Source organism: Quercus robur, chromosome 8 (assembly GCF_932294415.1).
Source record: "Quercus robur chromosome 8, dhQueRobu3.1, whole genome shotgun sequence".
Taxonomy (NCBI): domain Eukaryota; kingdom Viridiplantae; phylum Streptophyta; class Magnoliopsida; order Fagales; family Fagaceae; genus Quercus; species Quercus robur.
In genome coordinates this window covers 6,053,055-6,065,653 of record NC_065541.1, presented here as the reverse complement: position 1 = coordinate 6,065,653, position 12,599 = coordinate 6,053,055, and the positions used below count along the sequence as shown (strand labels likewise).

General features: G+C 33.3%; 1 protein-coding gene across 2 annotated transcripts; it reads left to right on the top strand.

Moving 5' to 3' along the window:
• Positions 1-1,134: 1,134 nt before the first annotated feature.
• LOC126694324 (DEK domain-containing chromatin-associated protein 3) lies at positions 1,135-8,095 on the top strand. 2 transcript variants are annotated; one of them, XM_050390516.1, is made up of 12 exons: positions 1,135-1,284; positions 2,426-3,061; positions 3,151-3,184; positions 3,623-3,702; positions 3,901-3,960; positions 4,092-4,202; positions 4,546-4,626; positions 4,744-4,830; positions 5,793-6,267; positions 6,469-6,581; positions 7,145-7,175; positions 7,657-8,095. In XM_050390516.1, exons 2-12 carry the CDS (start codon positions 2,486-2,488, stop codon positions 7,818-7,820), a joined length of 1,812 nt encoding a protein of 603 aa, XP_050246473.1. In that variant the 5' UTR covers positions 1,135-1,284; positions 2,426-2,485; the 3' UTR covers positions 7,821-8,095. The 2 variants fall into 2 exon arrangements, with proteins under 2 accessions (XP_050246473.1, XP_050246472.1); XM_050390515.1 differs by having other exon boundaries at positions 1,154-1,284; positions 2,401-3,061.
• The last annotated feature ends 4,504 nt before the right edge of the window (positions 8,096-12,599 follow it).

Genomic DNA, 12,599 nt, shown 5'->3' with positions numbered 1-12,599 from the left:
ATATCTAAAAAGCTGTCTTTTCCCTACCTAGCAGGGGGTAAAGAGATAAAGACAATGGGGGTGTTTAGTAACATCTCTAGTAACGCTGTTTTTTGTTCTTTTTTTTTTTTAGGGGACTAGTAATGTTGTTTGTATTTATTAGAAATATATATGGGTAAAAAAATGTATAAAAATACGTGTAATGTTATTTAAAAACTGAAAAATATTGCTCAAATAACCATACCAATCGCCCCCCATGTTTTTTAAGATTTATCCTTATTTGTTAAAAAATGATTAGTATTAAGGAGGAATAGGCTAAAATCGTCCAAATATAATTTTAAAAAATGTAATTTTTTACTGGCATGATAATATGAATACTCTCCAATAATCGAGGAAGGAAATTTACATTGTTACAAAAGTGGAGTCAGAGCTGGATTTTATTGTGTGATTTGCAAACAAACATTAAAATATTAGAGAATCAAAAAAAAAAATTTAAAATATTAGAAAGTTTTTCAATATTTCTAAGAACGTACAAAGAATACCCCATATCAAAAGCCTTTATTTAATTATTTGTTAGAAGAGTTTGGCTTGGGTTCAATTTTACTAAACTCCATTGGATGCTGCTATATATCTAAAAATTGTCGTGTGTCAACATCCTATCCAGTCAAGTAATGATCTAATTCAACCCAAAAAAAAAATATAAATATAAATATATATATATATTTTAAAGTCAATGAGCTATTGCAAAAATCAATACCATTTGTTCCTAAATTTTTTTAATATATATATATATATATATATATTTTTTTTTTTTTTTTCCTGCGTGCTCTCTCACCCACTGGCGATCCTATCAAACAAGTAACACCCAATTTAAAAAGTAGTAAAAAGTAACCAGACTCTCACTGGGGCGCACCATGACCCCACAAAGGTGGGTCCCACCAGCACAAGATGCTGCGAATTTCTTGCAATACCAGCCGTTGGATACCAAATTCAAATCACAGCCGTCCGTTAAATTCCAGGATTTCAAAACTTTCACCCCACTCCTGACACCCACGTCCAACGTGGCACCTTTTTAACAGCACTTTAAAATCCGGGCTTGAAATCCGAACTTCTGTGAAATCCCCAAAATACCCCCCAACTTTTAGAGAAAGAGAGAAAGAAAGAGCCCCAAAGCCAAAATATTTGTTCCCAAAAACTCAAAAGTACACACACTGACTCTGCACACAGAGAGAGTCCAAAGTCACAGAGCGAGAGAGAGTCTCTGTTTTTTGAAGCAAAAAAAAAAAAAAAACCCCAAAAATCTCTGTAAGTTTCTTCCAATTCCCTAATTTTGCAATCAATTTGTACAATTGTTTGTTTTTTTTTTTTTTAATTTTTTAATTTTTTTGTTTTGATCTGGTATGGATTTTGTGGTGCAAATCTTAGGGTTTTGAAATTGGGTAAGTTACAAAGCTTTGAACTTTTCGACTTGTTGTGCTGTTTTTTTACTGTTTTAGTTGTGAATTCGATGTTGGGTCTCTGTTTGTTTCCCGAGAAAATGTGGGAAACGCTGAGAGATTCTGTTGTTTGAATTTTGGGTGTTTATTATTCTGGGGTAGTTAGGGACTGAGTGGGAATGAGAGCTTAGCTAAATTGTGGTTTTGTGGGGCTTTGTTTAGCTCGGTTTTTGCATTTCTTAAAGCTGCATACAAGTCAAAGATTCGAAATTTTTTGTTAGTGTAAGTGTGTTTTGGCTTTTGAATTGTCAATTTTGATTGTGTTACTTGTCAATACTATGGGTTTTTTTTTTCTCTCTCTCTTTTTGATGGGTGTATTCAAGTTTCTGGCTTTTTAAGATCTTGTTAGGGTTTTCAGTGTGTTAAGCTATCTATAATTACACTTAATTTTACTCTCTTTTTTCTTTGGAATGTTGTTGATGTAGTTCAGATGTTTGCTCCAGTGTAGTTCATCTCCATTTATTGCTTTTCAATTTTTATGGTTTTTCCAAACTCCAATTTAGGTTAACTTTTTAATCTCTTTAATTATGGAGTTTTTTTTTCCCCAATAAAGATTTCTTTTTCTTTTTTTGCATTAATTTTATTTATTTATTTATTTTATTTGAGAAGCTTGCAAAACTTTATCATGTATGGAAAATGGAAACTTGCAAGTCAATTTCCTGCAACCTTAGCCATTTAAGTGATTATCGATTATACATGTTGTGCACTGCTTTATATGTGACCAACATGACAGTATCTTTGTTCCAAGATTGTGCCACAACTTGAGGGAGTCAGTAATGGAAAATGTTGTATCAATATAATCTGAAAAACCGTTTTCCTGAAAAACCAAAATTTAGGGTAGTGCTACTAACTGATAGTGTTCAATTAACACCTATGCTCTCTGGAAGTGAAGTTTATCTGATTGGGAACCTTTATATAACTGCAGAATTTTGTTGTCTTCGCTTTACTAGTTCTGTCAGGAGGGGAAAAGGCAGTTGCTGCTGGAGCATTTGCTTTGACTTAAGTTGATTATGGGTGAGGAGAATACAGTGAGTGAAGCTGCAGAGGCCACGGAAAATGGTACTAGCTTGCCAGAGAAAAATGGTGAAGCTGTGACTGAGAAGAAAGAGGTGCAAAACGGAGTAAAAGACATGGAAGAAGATAAAGATGATGAGAAAGATGAGAAAGCTGAGGCTGGAAAAATGGATGAAGAAAAGGAAAGCAAAGAGGAAAATGGAAATGGAAAAGCAGAGGAACCAAAAGCAGAAGCAATGGAAGAAGATACTAGTCCAAATGAAAAAGAGGTGATTGAAGAAAAGGGTGAAGCCAAAGATGAAGTGGAGGAAAAGGGGGATGTGACTGAGAAGGAAGAAGGCCAGGATGAAAAGAAGGCAGCTGGTAAGGCAGGTAAGGGGTCAAAGAAGCGAGCGAGAGGGAAGAATGCGGAAAAAGTAAAAGAGAAGACAAGGGAAGTTAAAGAGAAGAAGGAGAAGGAGCTAGAGCCAAGGACTCCTGCTATTGACCGCCCTGTGCGTGAGAGGAAATCAGTTGAAAGGCTGGTGGCATCAATTGAAAAAGAAGTTGTCAAGGAATTCCATATTGAAAAGGTGTTCATTATAATTTGCTTTTGATTCTATAAACTTTTAATTCTGGCTTTCATCTGAATTTTTTTCACACTTTAATTTCAAAATTTCAGGGCCCTGGTACTGCACTGAAAGATATACCTAATGGTATGGTTCTTAACCTGAGATGATTAAGCTTCTATTGTATTATGTATGAAGGTTTTTTTTTCCTCCCAGTTTTAAGCTGAATACTTGTTTTAAGCCAGTTATGGGCTTGAGAACATAACTAGAGGATACATGTTTAACAGGAAGAAGAAGTGTTTTTTTTTTCAGGTCACTTTTGAACCTGCAGTCATGGGCTTGAGAACATAACTTGACGATAATATTTGATTAGATTCTATAAATTTTGCTGAGAACCTTTGGGGTGGTAATTCTATAATTAGCAGTTTTATGGAAGGACATATAATTGTATAATACTGGATTTATATAGTGATAAAAATCTTGTCTTTGCTGGGTAAGCATTTGAGATATTTAAGGACCAAAAGTACGTGTGGTGGTATCTATGGAGCAATAGATGTAACAACCTTAATATTTTTTCTGCTCCAGTGGCATTCAAGCTATCAAGAAAAAGGACTGATGACACTTTCAAACTGCTTCATACGATTCTCTTTGGAAGGAGGGGGAAGGTAATACATATTCTAAAGACTTTTGTATGTTTCTGTTTATACATTTTGCTTTTCTTTCCTCCTTTATAGTAGGTAATGAATTTGCAATTAAGGCCAATAAATTGGACTCTGGTGTTGTGATTCATCCCAGATGTTACCAGTCAGTGACTCAGTATGCAAATCTGTATTCTATGTAAAATCCACTTTTTCTTTTTACAGGCATTTCAGGTCAAGAACAATATATCCCGGTTTTCTGGTTTTGTATGGCATGACAATGAGGTAATATTTTGTACAAGTAACCATTTTCTAGACTTGGCATTGAATTTTTCGTTTATCATGTTTGGTATGTGGTAGCATGGCAGACTTGATCTCACTAATATTCCATCATTGCAATGTTTTTTATCTTACAGGAAAAGCAAAAGATCAAAATAAAAGAGAAATTTGACAAGTGTCATAAGGAGAAACTAGTGGAAATCTGCGATGTGCTTGACATACCAGTTTCCAAGGCTTCTACAAGGAAGGTTTGTTGATTTACTACTGATGCATATTAAGCTGGGAATGTACTTGTGGCTAAATAACTTTGTACTATTTTTTGACACCTAGTTCATGTGTTGATTCTGTCACTAACTGAGGAAGTCATCTGCTGGTGGATATTCTTTTATGGTTGATTAATTTATGGTTAAGTTCTAGATCATTAACTGGCATTTTCTGTATGCCAGCAAAGAATGTGCAAGTAGACTAATCAGACAGTCTGTTATGCATCAGTGTTACCTGGCAGCCTGCATTTGGATGCTAGCTTTGATGCTATTGAAGGTTCTCATGTCAATTGATATTGTTTTTAATGAGCTTATTTTGCACATGCAGGAAGATATTGTCGCAAAACTGATAGACTTTTTGGTGGCTCCTCACCCTACGACTACTGTGCTACTTGCAGAGAAAGAGAAGGTTTGTTTATCTGACTTTTAATTTTTTATTGATTTTCCATTTTAGCAAAGAATTGCTTTCTTGCTATGAGATCTTCATTCTTTTTTTTTATTTTAAAATATTATCTATGATTATCAGTCAAGTAAGGGCAGCAAAAAACGCAAGAGGGTGGTCAAAGGAAGTTCATCAAGATCTGGAGGTTCTGCTTCAAAACGTTCAGTAAAGGTACTATTCTCATACATTGGAATTTGATTTGAGTTAAAGCAGTTAGTATAATTGGTAAATCAACATTCTTCATTAGGAAATTTCTTACCATTTGAAAGGTGACCTATTCTATCATGTACTTGTAAGTGGTTGATAGGTTATTCTTTATTCATTTATCAATATCGTAAGAGGAAAAATGAGAACTCCACTTTTCCTTGGCTGTAAACATGATTCTTTCTAAGCTGATAAGTTGCACTTAGCTTCACATCTGTTATGGTTTTTATTATACTCGGACTTGAGATTCACTATTCAAGATCAAGAATTCCTACTGTGTTCCTGAGACATAATGCTAATTAATTGCATTGTAAGGGGCCACACTTTTCCAGCTAGAAATAGGATTTTAGTGGGAGCAGGGTGTGTCTGTAAGTAGGGGTTTGTATTTTTCTTGGATCAATAGGTACCTAAAAGATTTATAGAGTTTCTAATGCTGTGGCTTCTGATCTGATTTTGCAATTTGTATTGCTTTTATTATTGTTGCTGGACCTTAACCTTTCGTCTACATATCTTGCATACATACAATTACTGCAACTCTTATCTCTGGAGTAAGTGAAGCCTAGACGAACTGCATATGTTCTTAATCATTTGTGGAACCTAACTCCAATTACTCCAATTTCTAGGCGTAGTGTAAAATAGAGATGTGTCTATCTAATCTTAACAAATGGATGAACCCATGATTGAAAGTGGATTAAATGGAGTGTATTTCCTTTTTAATTTTTTTTTTTTAAAAGAGGTATAATTCCTCTTATGGAAGGCCTAAACTTAAACTAGTAGATAAGCCAATGCATCAGAAAGAAGCAGAATCATGAAAACCTATAGAACAATCTCTCTCTTCCTCCATTTAGATCACTTTTATACTATTTATGCTGTTTCTCTCTTCTTCTATGTTTCCTAGTCCATTTTAAATGGTTTGACATATTCTCCAGAACCGAAAAAATACCGAGGATACATTGAAAATGGAGGATAAAAAGAGTGCAGCTGAGGAGGAAGATGAGTCTGAAGAAGAGGAAAAAGAAGAGGCTGAAGAAAACGAAGAGGAGGAAAATGAAAATGGTGTTCCAGAAAAATCTGAGGATGAGATGCTTGAGCCTTCCGAAAGTGAGGAGAAAAATGATTCAGAAGATGATTCTGAAGAAGATGTGGAGAAACCCAAAAGAAGTTCTAAATCATCTTCTAGAAAGAAGGAATCTGCTGGGAAAGCTAAACCCAAGAAAATTACAGTTTCAAAGAAATCCATTACACCACCCAGAAGAACACCTAAGAGAGCATCTTCCAAACGCTCCAAGATTGATGATGACAGTGATACAAGTCCAAAGGTGTTTTCAAGGAAAAAGAAGAACGAAAAAGTAGTAAAAGAAAAGGCTTCAACTCCATCGAAACCTGCATCCAGGGAGAAAGCTGGTATAAATCATGGCCTCTGGCCTCCCCTCCCTGTATTCTTATAGTTTATATTTTTCTGGTTTTAATGTTTAGAGAAAATGCTTAAATTTTTGCTAAGAGATAAATTCTAATTGTGAACTTTAAACAGAACTAGAATAGAAGCTTGTATATTATTCTCTCTGCTAATCAGCAACAATAAGAATCTCTTTGCTGTTTTTTTAGGGAAAAAGGTTGCTAAAGGAAAGGACAGGGCCAGAGAGGAGAAACTCAGGCCAAGTGATGATGAGTTGAGAGATGCAATATGCGAAATTCTTAAAGAAGTTGACTTTAATACGGTAAGCTGCTGATACCAGTACTGTATAATGGTTGTTAGGGAAATTTTGAGAGATCTCGAGTAATTGATCATGCTGACGTGTTCAATTGACCCTGCAAAAAGTACATGTCATAATGGTGCTTTGTTGTGGTTCTTTGCTTTAGTGCCTGCCTCAAAGCTGATTGCGATTGCTTGTATGGGTCATATGTTCTTCCTGAACTACCCATGAGTTTTATAGGTTAAGATTAATTGAATGTTAATGCATACATATGTACACATAGATGCATTAATGTCTGTATGTGCATATATGTATTTTCCCTTCTATCCAGGATTGTATGTTCTTGTCTCGATGTTGTTTCTCTTCATTACATGTGTGCATTTATAGTTGAATACAGTAGAGGCAAAAGTAAGAATGAATAGAGAAGGAACCTGGCATTTTGATTGCTGAGATAATGGAGAAAATGCAAAGTTTGAAATATTTAAGAGGTTGTAATGAGTTGCTGTTGCCTAATGCCAGATTTCTTGATCTCCTAAGTCTTGCCTATTGAACTGAAGGATCTGTAAATATTTTGCTTTATTTTGCAGGCCACCTTCACTGATATTCTGAAGCAACTCGGTATGTTATTTTCATCTTTATTTTTACTATTGTATTTTATGATTTTTGAATCTTCAAGTATTAAATCATATTAATCCGTGGCCTTGGCTTTTAAACTGTAGCCCTCCATGCAATGCATTATTCATGTGTTGAAACTTAACAAATATGGGTGTTCTGAAAAAAAACAAAAAACAAAACAAAAGCTTAAAAACTTTCATTTGCTGCGTTATGAAGTAAGTTGCAGAAAAACCATTAATTTTTCATCAGTTGAGCGATAAAAATAATCCTCAACAGTATAAGATCTGGGAAATATTCCTCCTTCCAAACGCCCCAAGATTCTTTTTTTTATTAGGTTTTTTTTTTTAATCACAAGATCGAGTATCCTCTATCATTTTAAGTAGTAGAAACTTTTTCAAACAAAAACCTTGCTGTTATAAACTGAGAATGCTACTTTCTAGAATTTTATGCATTGGTGGCTAACAGAGTTTTGACAAATTTTCAGCTCGGCAGTTTAGTATGGATCTCGCCCCAAGAAAGTCGTCCATAAAGCTCATGATCCAGGAGGAGCTTACTAAACTGGCTGATGAGGCAGATGATGAAGATGATGGAGAAGCTGATGCCGAGAAAGATGAAAACCAGTCTGCCGGCCAAGAGGTGGAAACCTGAACAATAAGATTGAACATGACTGCAAATGGAAATTAGCATAGCTGCTTATGTTTTCCTTAATTCCTGCCAACCTGTACCATTTAGTCTGTCACTGCATAAAGCTGGCTGTAATCTATTGTTCTTAGTTCTATTTGCCCGAAACAAACTAGTAATTATTAGAGATTAGCAGAGTACTGGAGCTGCGCTGTAGGATTCCGGCTTGTATACATTAACAAATTTTAGGAACTTTTCTGTTCTAATATAACTGACTTTCAGGAGACTGAGGTTCATATTCATTCGTATTTCATAATTATTTTTCTGCCGTTTGGGAGTTTCTTCATATGCTTTGCAAAGCATGGTATTATTGTCAAGTTATGTCAATTTTTTTTTTCTTTTTTGGTAAAGAATTGTGTCAATCTTTCATTAACAATGTTCTCTAATGAGCTGATTCAATGGGAGCCTATTTGTGGAATTCTAAGCGTTTATTTGATCTGTTGTGCGTGTTGTGACCCATCTCACTGAGAGCAAGATGCTTTGCATATAAAGTTTTAAATCCATCAATCACTGACACGTTAGGATACTGAATTGTCTCGACTTGAAGAGTTGGCTAAGCACCAAGAGACAAATAACTCTACTGTGAGGAATGTTACCAATGTGATCAACTCCTTGAGGTTTAATATATTACTCATTGAACAATGGTTTCTAGAATTCATGTTCTCTACTTGAAAAGTTGGGTGATATTTCATGGTCCAAATTGATCATAATGTCGGGTGGCTCAATGTTTACTAGGCATAAATTGTTGCTAAACGTTATGATGAAAAGTGATGGCCAATTTGGATGAAGGGTTTCAAAGAGAGTATAGTAGAGTAGAGCTAGCTGTAAAATCCCCTCATCCAAATTGGTTATAAAGTTGTAGTACTATTGATATTATATCATGGTAGGGGTATGCTAGGTAAATTTTTACCACTAGCCAAAAAAAGTATATTATGATACACATGAATTTAGAATCATATAATCGACCAAAAATTCAAATCCTCTTCATGTAAAACAGATTTATACATCCTTTCAAACAAATTGATCTATATCATGGTTCGAATTAAATATAATATACAATTAAAGATGTAGCTATTATAATATTATTTAAAATTTTAAATAATATTACACTATATAAAATGTTAGATAAAAGATAAATGGACACTTTATTTTTAGTTAAAATTGACGTAATTTATAGTTCATATAGCATGGTTATAAGATTAATTTTTAACACGAGATAGATGGATGACTAACATGAGAGAGAGAGAGAATTGTTTGGGATTCTAAGTTAGCTTGACATTGTAGCATCACTATTTTTTTTTGTTAGGGCTGGTTCTCCAATTTATATTAGGCTTCTACTTAATTTGGGCTTGGGTTGAGTAGGAAGATCCAAATGTGTTCTTCTAAGCAAAATAAACATGACAAGAACTATATTTGCACTAAGGATTTTGAACTCGATCCTTGAGTTAAACATTCTTTTGTTAACATGGGTTACCAAGACTCTTAATATAACCCATCAAAAAAGACTCCTAAATATCTGACTAATTCTGGTTGTGTGTAGTCTACCTAATAATTCTATTGGAATGGCCTTAAGGTGTTAGCTAGGAGACAAAAATATATCACAAGCTAATAATTTAAAATTAAAAAACCAAGAATTGAAAGGAAAAAAAACACTAGGCTTGAGCAGAGATAATTTAAAATTTTAAAAAAGGGGAGGAAAATTGTATGTGACCTTTAATAAAGCATTAACTTTCTTTGACACCTCTTTTCAGCCTGCTTTCAATTAAATTGTTTTGAGTGCAACAACCACTACATCATGGACCATCCTAGGACCTATACGTTAGGGAAAGTTCTGTTATATGGTTGACTAATCACACCAATTTATGGGGTTAAGAAATCCAATTTTAATTGTCAAAAGTTGCAAAGTCCTTTTCATGTTTGTACGGAGGATCAATGCATTACCTATTACAAGAAGAATGTAGCGTCATTTTGAGAAAAATTCTGAGGAAATTTTGGAGCATGGTAAAATGGAGATCATTCCGTTTGCATTTATGATGAACTCTACCATAAATTTAATAAATGAATATAATCATGATTTTGAGAGTTCAACAATAAAAAACTAGACCGTTCGACTTTTTATATGCAAGTCAACACAAAATATCTTCCTATCACTTTTTTAATAATTGCACTTTAAACTTATTACCTTAAAAAAGAATGATAATTTGTCAAAATCCTCCACCTAAAAAGCAGTGGAGCACTAATCTAAACTCTAGTAATCAAGACCCCTAGGAGACTAATTAGAGGCATAAGTGGTGGATGGCAGATCATTTTCATGTGTTTAATGACTAATTAGTTCACGTTTGGATATTGCTAAAAACTGAAAGTTTTTAGCATTCAGCGTTTTTAGTGGTTCCGTGCAATGTTCACAGGACCCGCATATACTTTTTTTAATAAAAAAAAATATAAAACTGGGTCCCACGATACTATTCACACATTTAAAAATTATTTTGCTACAATGTTTTTAGTTTTCAGTTTTTAGCAATAAGCAGTATCCAAACAAACCCTTAGTATTTTTGTTACTATTTGTTTTCAATGGGTCTACTTTAATTGCAACGTGGAGAGGCTCTGTTTCTTATCAACAAATTAGTCACTCAAGATTATGATTTAAGGCTAAAGTCGGACACCATATCATCCAATGATAGACTTGGTGAGTGCTTTCTTACTATTTTTTATTATTTTATAGAATGATTGAATGAGGTCATACAATCAAAATTCTTGAGTAGTTCTTGAAGTTCAACTAGAAGTATAAAAAATAGTGTATATATATATATAATTGGTAAAAACATTATTTTGGTCCCTACATTTTGGGGCCACAATCAATTTGGTCTTTACATTTTGGGACCACAATCAATTTGATCTTTACATTTTGGTAGCAATCAATTTGCTTCCTACCGTGGTAAACGGATTGCCTAATTGGCATATTAAAGCTTATGTGGCCAATAAAATATTAATAAAAAAAATTTTAATTAACATTTAAAAATGCCACATAAGCATTTGTTTTCAAAAACTTCACGTCAGGAAAAAAAAAACACCAAAACATTATTTAAAAATTCATCAAACACATTAAAAAAATAAAAAACATAGGAGTTAAAATTAACCCAGCATCTATTTTCTCAAACTTAGTGCGTGTAGCTTTGTGGGTAAATGTCCAGCAATGCCCAAATCAGTCAACCCGAGATCCAAACAGCTGTGTCGCTGCCATCCACGTCGTAGCCAACCTCATCTGTCATGGTCGAGATCGCCGATCTGCCATGGACGAGTGACTCCAAGCTCCGTCTCCTCTACCTAGATCTGGGTTATCGTTTCCCTTTCACCTGTTGCGATTTTCTAAATTTGCTAAGAATTCTAAGATGAATGTTTAAGGAATCAAGGGAGTAAGATGTGGGTTATCGCAAATGTTGGCTTTTTTTCTTCTTTTCTCTATTTGAATATGTACAGGCTTTACAAGTTTGAATATGTATTTAGTTGAATCATATTTGTGTGAAAGAGAAATTTTTGGTTTAACTTGATTTTATTTTTGGAATAATTTGTATAGACGTTCTGTATTGAGATATAAAATTTTGATGAAAGGGTTCAAGATTACAAATTTTGCTCTTCCTATTTGATTTTTTTATATTTCGTGTTCTTCTTGTTTGAAGATTAAAGATTAAGTTAATTCATTTTAATTTTATGGTTCTTTTTTTTTTTTTGGCCCTTTGATGACTCTGATGATTTTTTTATTTATTTAATTTTTGTGTTTTTAAGTTTTTTTTTTCTTTTAGCTTTTTTTTTTTTTTTTTTTTCTGACGTGGAATTTTTTATCGTTCAAATGCTTATGTGGCATTTTTAAATATTAATTTAAAATTTTTTTATTAATATTTTATTGGCCACATAAGATTTGATGTGCCAACTAGGCAATCCGTTTGCCACGTAAACATTTTCCGTCAGAAAGTTAACGGTAGGGACTAAATTGACTGTAAATTGAAAATAACAGGTACCAAATTGATCGCTACCAAAATGTAGGGACCAAATTGATTGTGACCTCAAAATGCAGAGACCAAAATAGTATTTTTGCCTATATAATTTGATAGTTGGGGAGGGATAATTTGAATCATAGACATTTCTATTGAAATTATTTGAAAAATCAAATCATTATAAGTTCATATAAGAGACCTCCATTCATGTAAATAATGTTATATGTTTTCATTTTAAAAAATAATATAAAAATTACATTTTATATCTTATAATATAATGAGGGTTCCAAAATAAAACCTTTTAGCAGAGGGATTTAAAATTAAATCCTATAGTATCATTACAAGTTAGATCTGTATTTTTAACTATGTATCAATTCAAACCCTCCTTCTCTAATAGTAGGGCTCAAAATTTGAATTGAAAGGGATATAATTTGAAACCTCTATTAAAATATAGGATTTAATTTGTAACTTATAAAATTATAGAATTTAATTTGAAGCCTCTATTATATTATAGGGTTCATTCTGTAAGATTTAAAATATATTTTTCCAAAATATTTATAGGGGAATAGACAACCTTAAACAAATGATGCAAAGATTAGTGAGTGAGTGGGTCTTCAGTTTATAAGCTTCGCTAGTACTTACAAAGGTTAAGCCCCTTTTGTAAGTACTAGTATTGTAAGTCTTGTTTTTCCACTTCCTCCTTCCCTATCTCCTGTGTCTTCTATTTATATTATCTCAAAAAAAATAATAATAA

Excerpts from the sequence above, each read along its gene's own strand:
- LOC126694324 (XM_050390516.1), top strand. The coding sequence starts at position 2,486 with ATGGGTGAGGAGAATACAGTGAGTGAAGCTGCAGAGGCCACGGAAAAT. Across the intron at positions 3,062-3,150 it reads AGGAATTCCATATTGAAAAG|GGCCCTGGTACTGCACTGAA; the intron begins GTGTTCATTATA and ends TCAAAATTTCAG. Across the intron at positions 7,176-7,656 it reads TGATATTCTGAAGCAACTCG|CTCGGCAGTTTAGTATGGAT; the intron begins GTATGTTATTTT and ends ACAAATTTTCAG.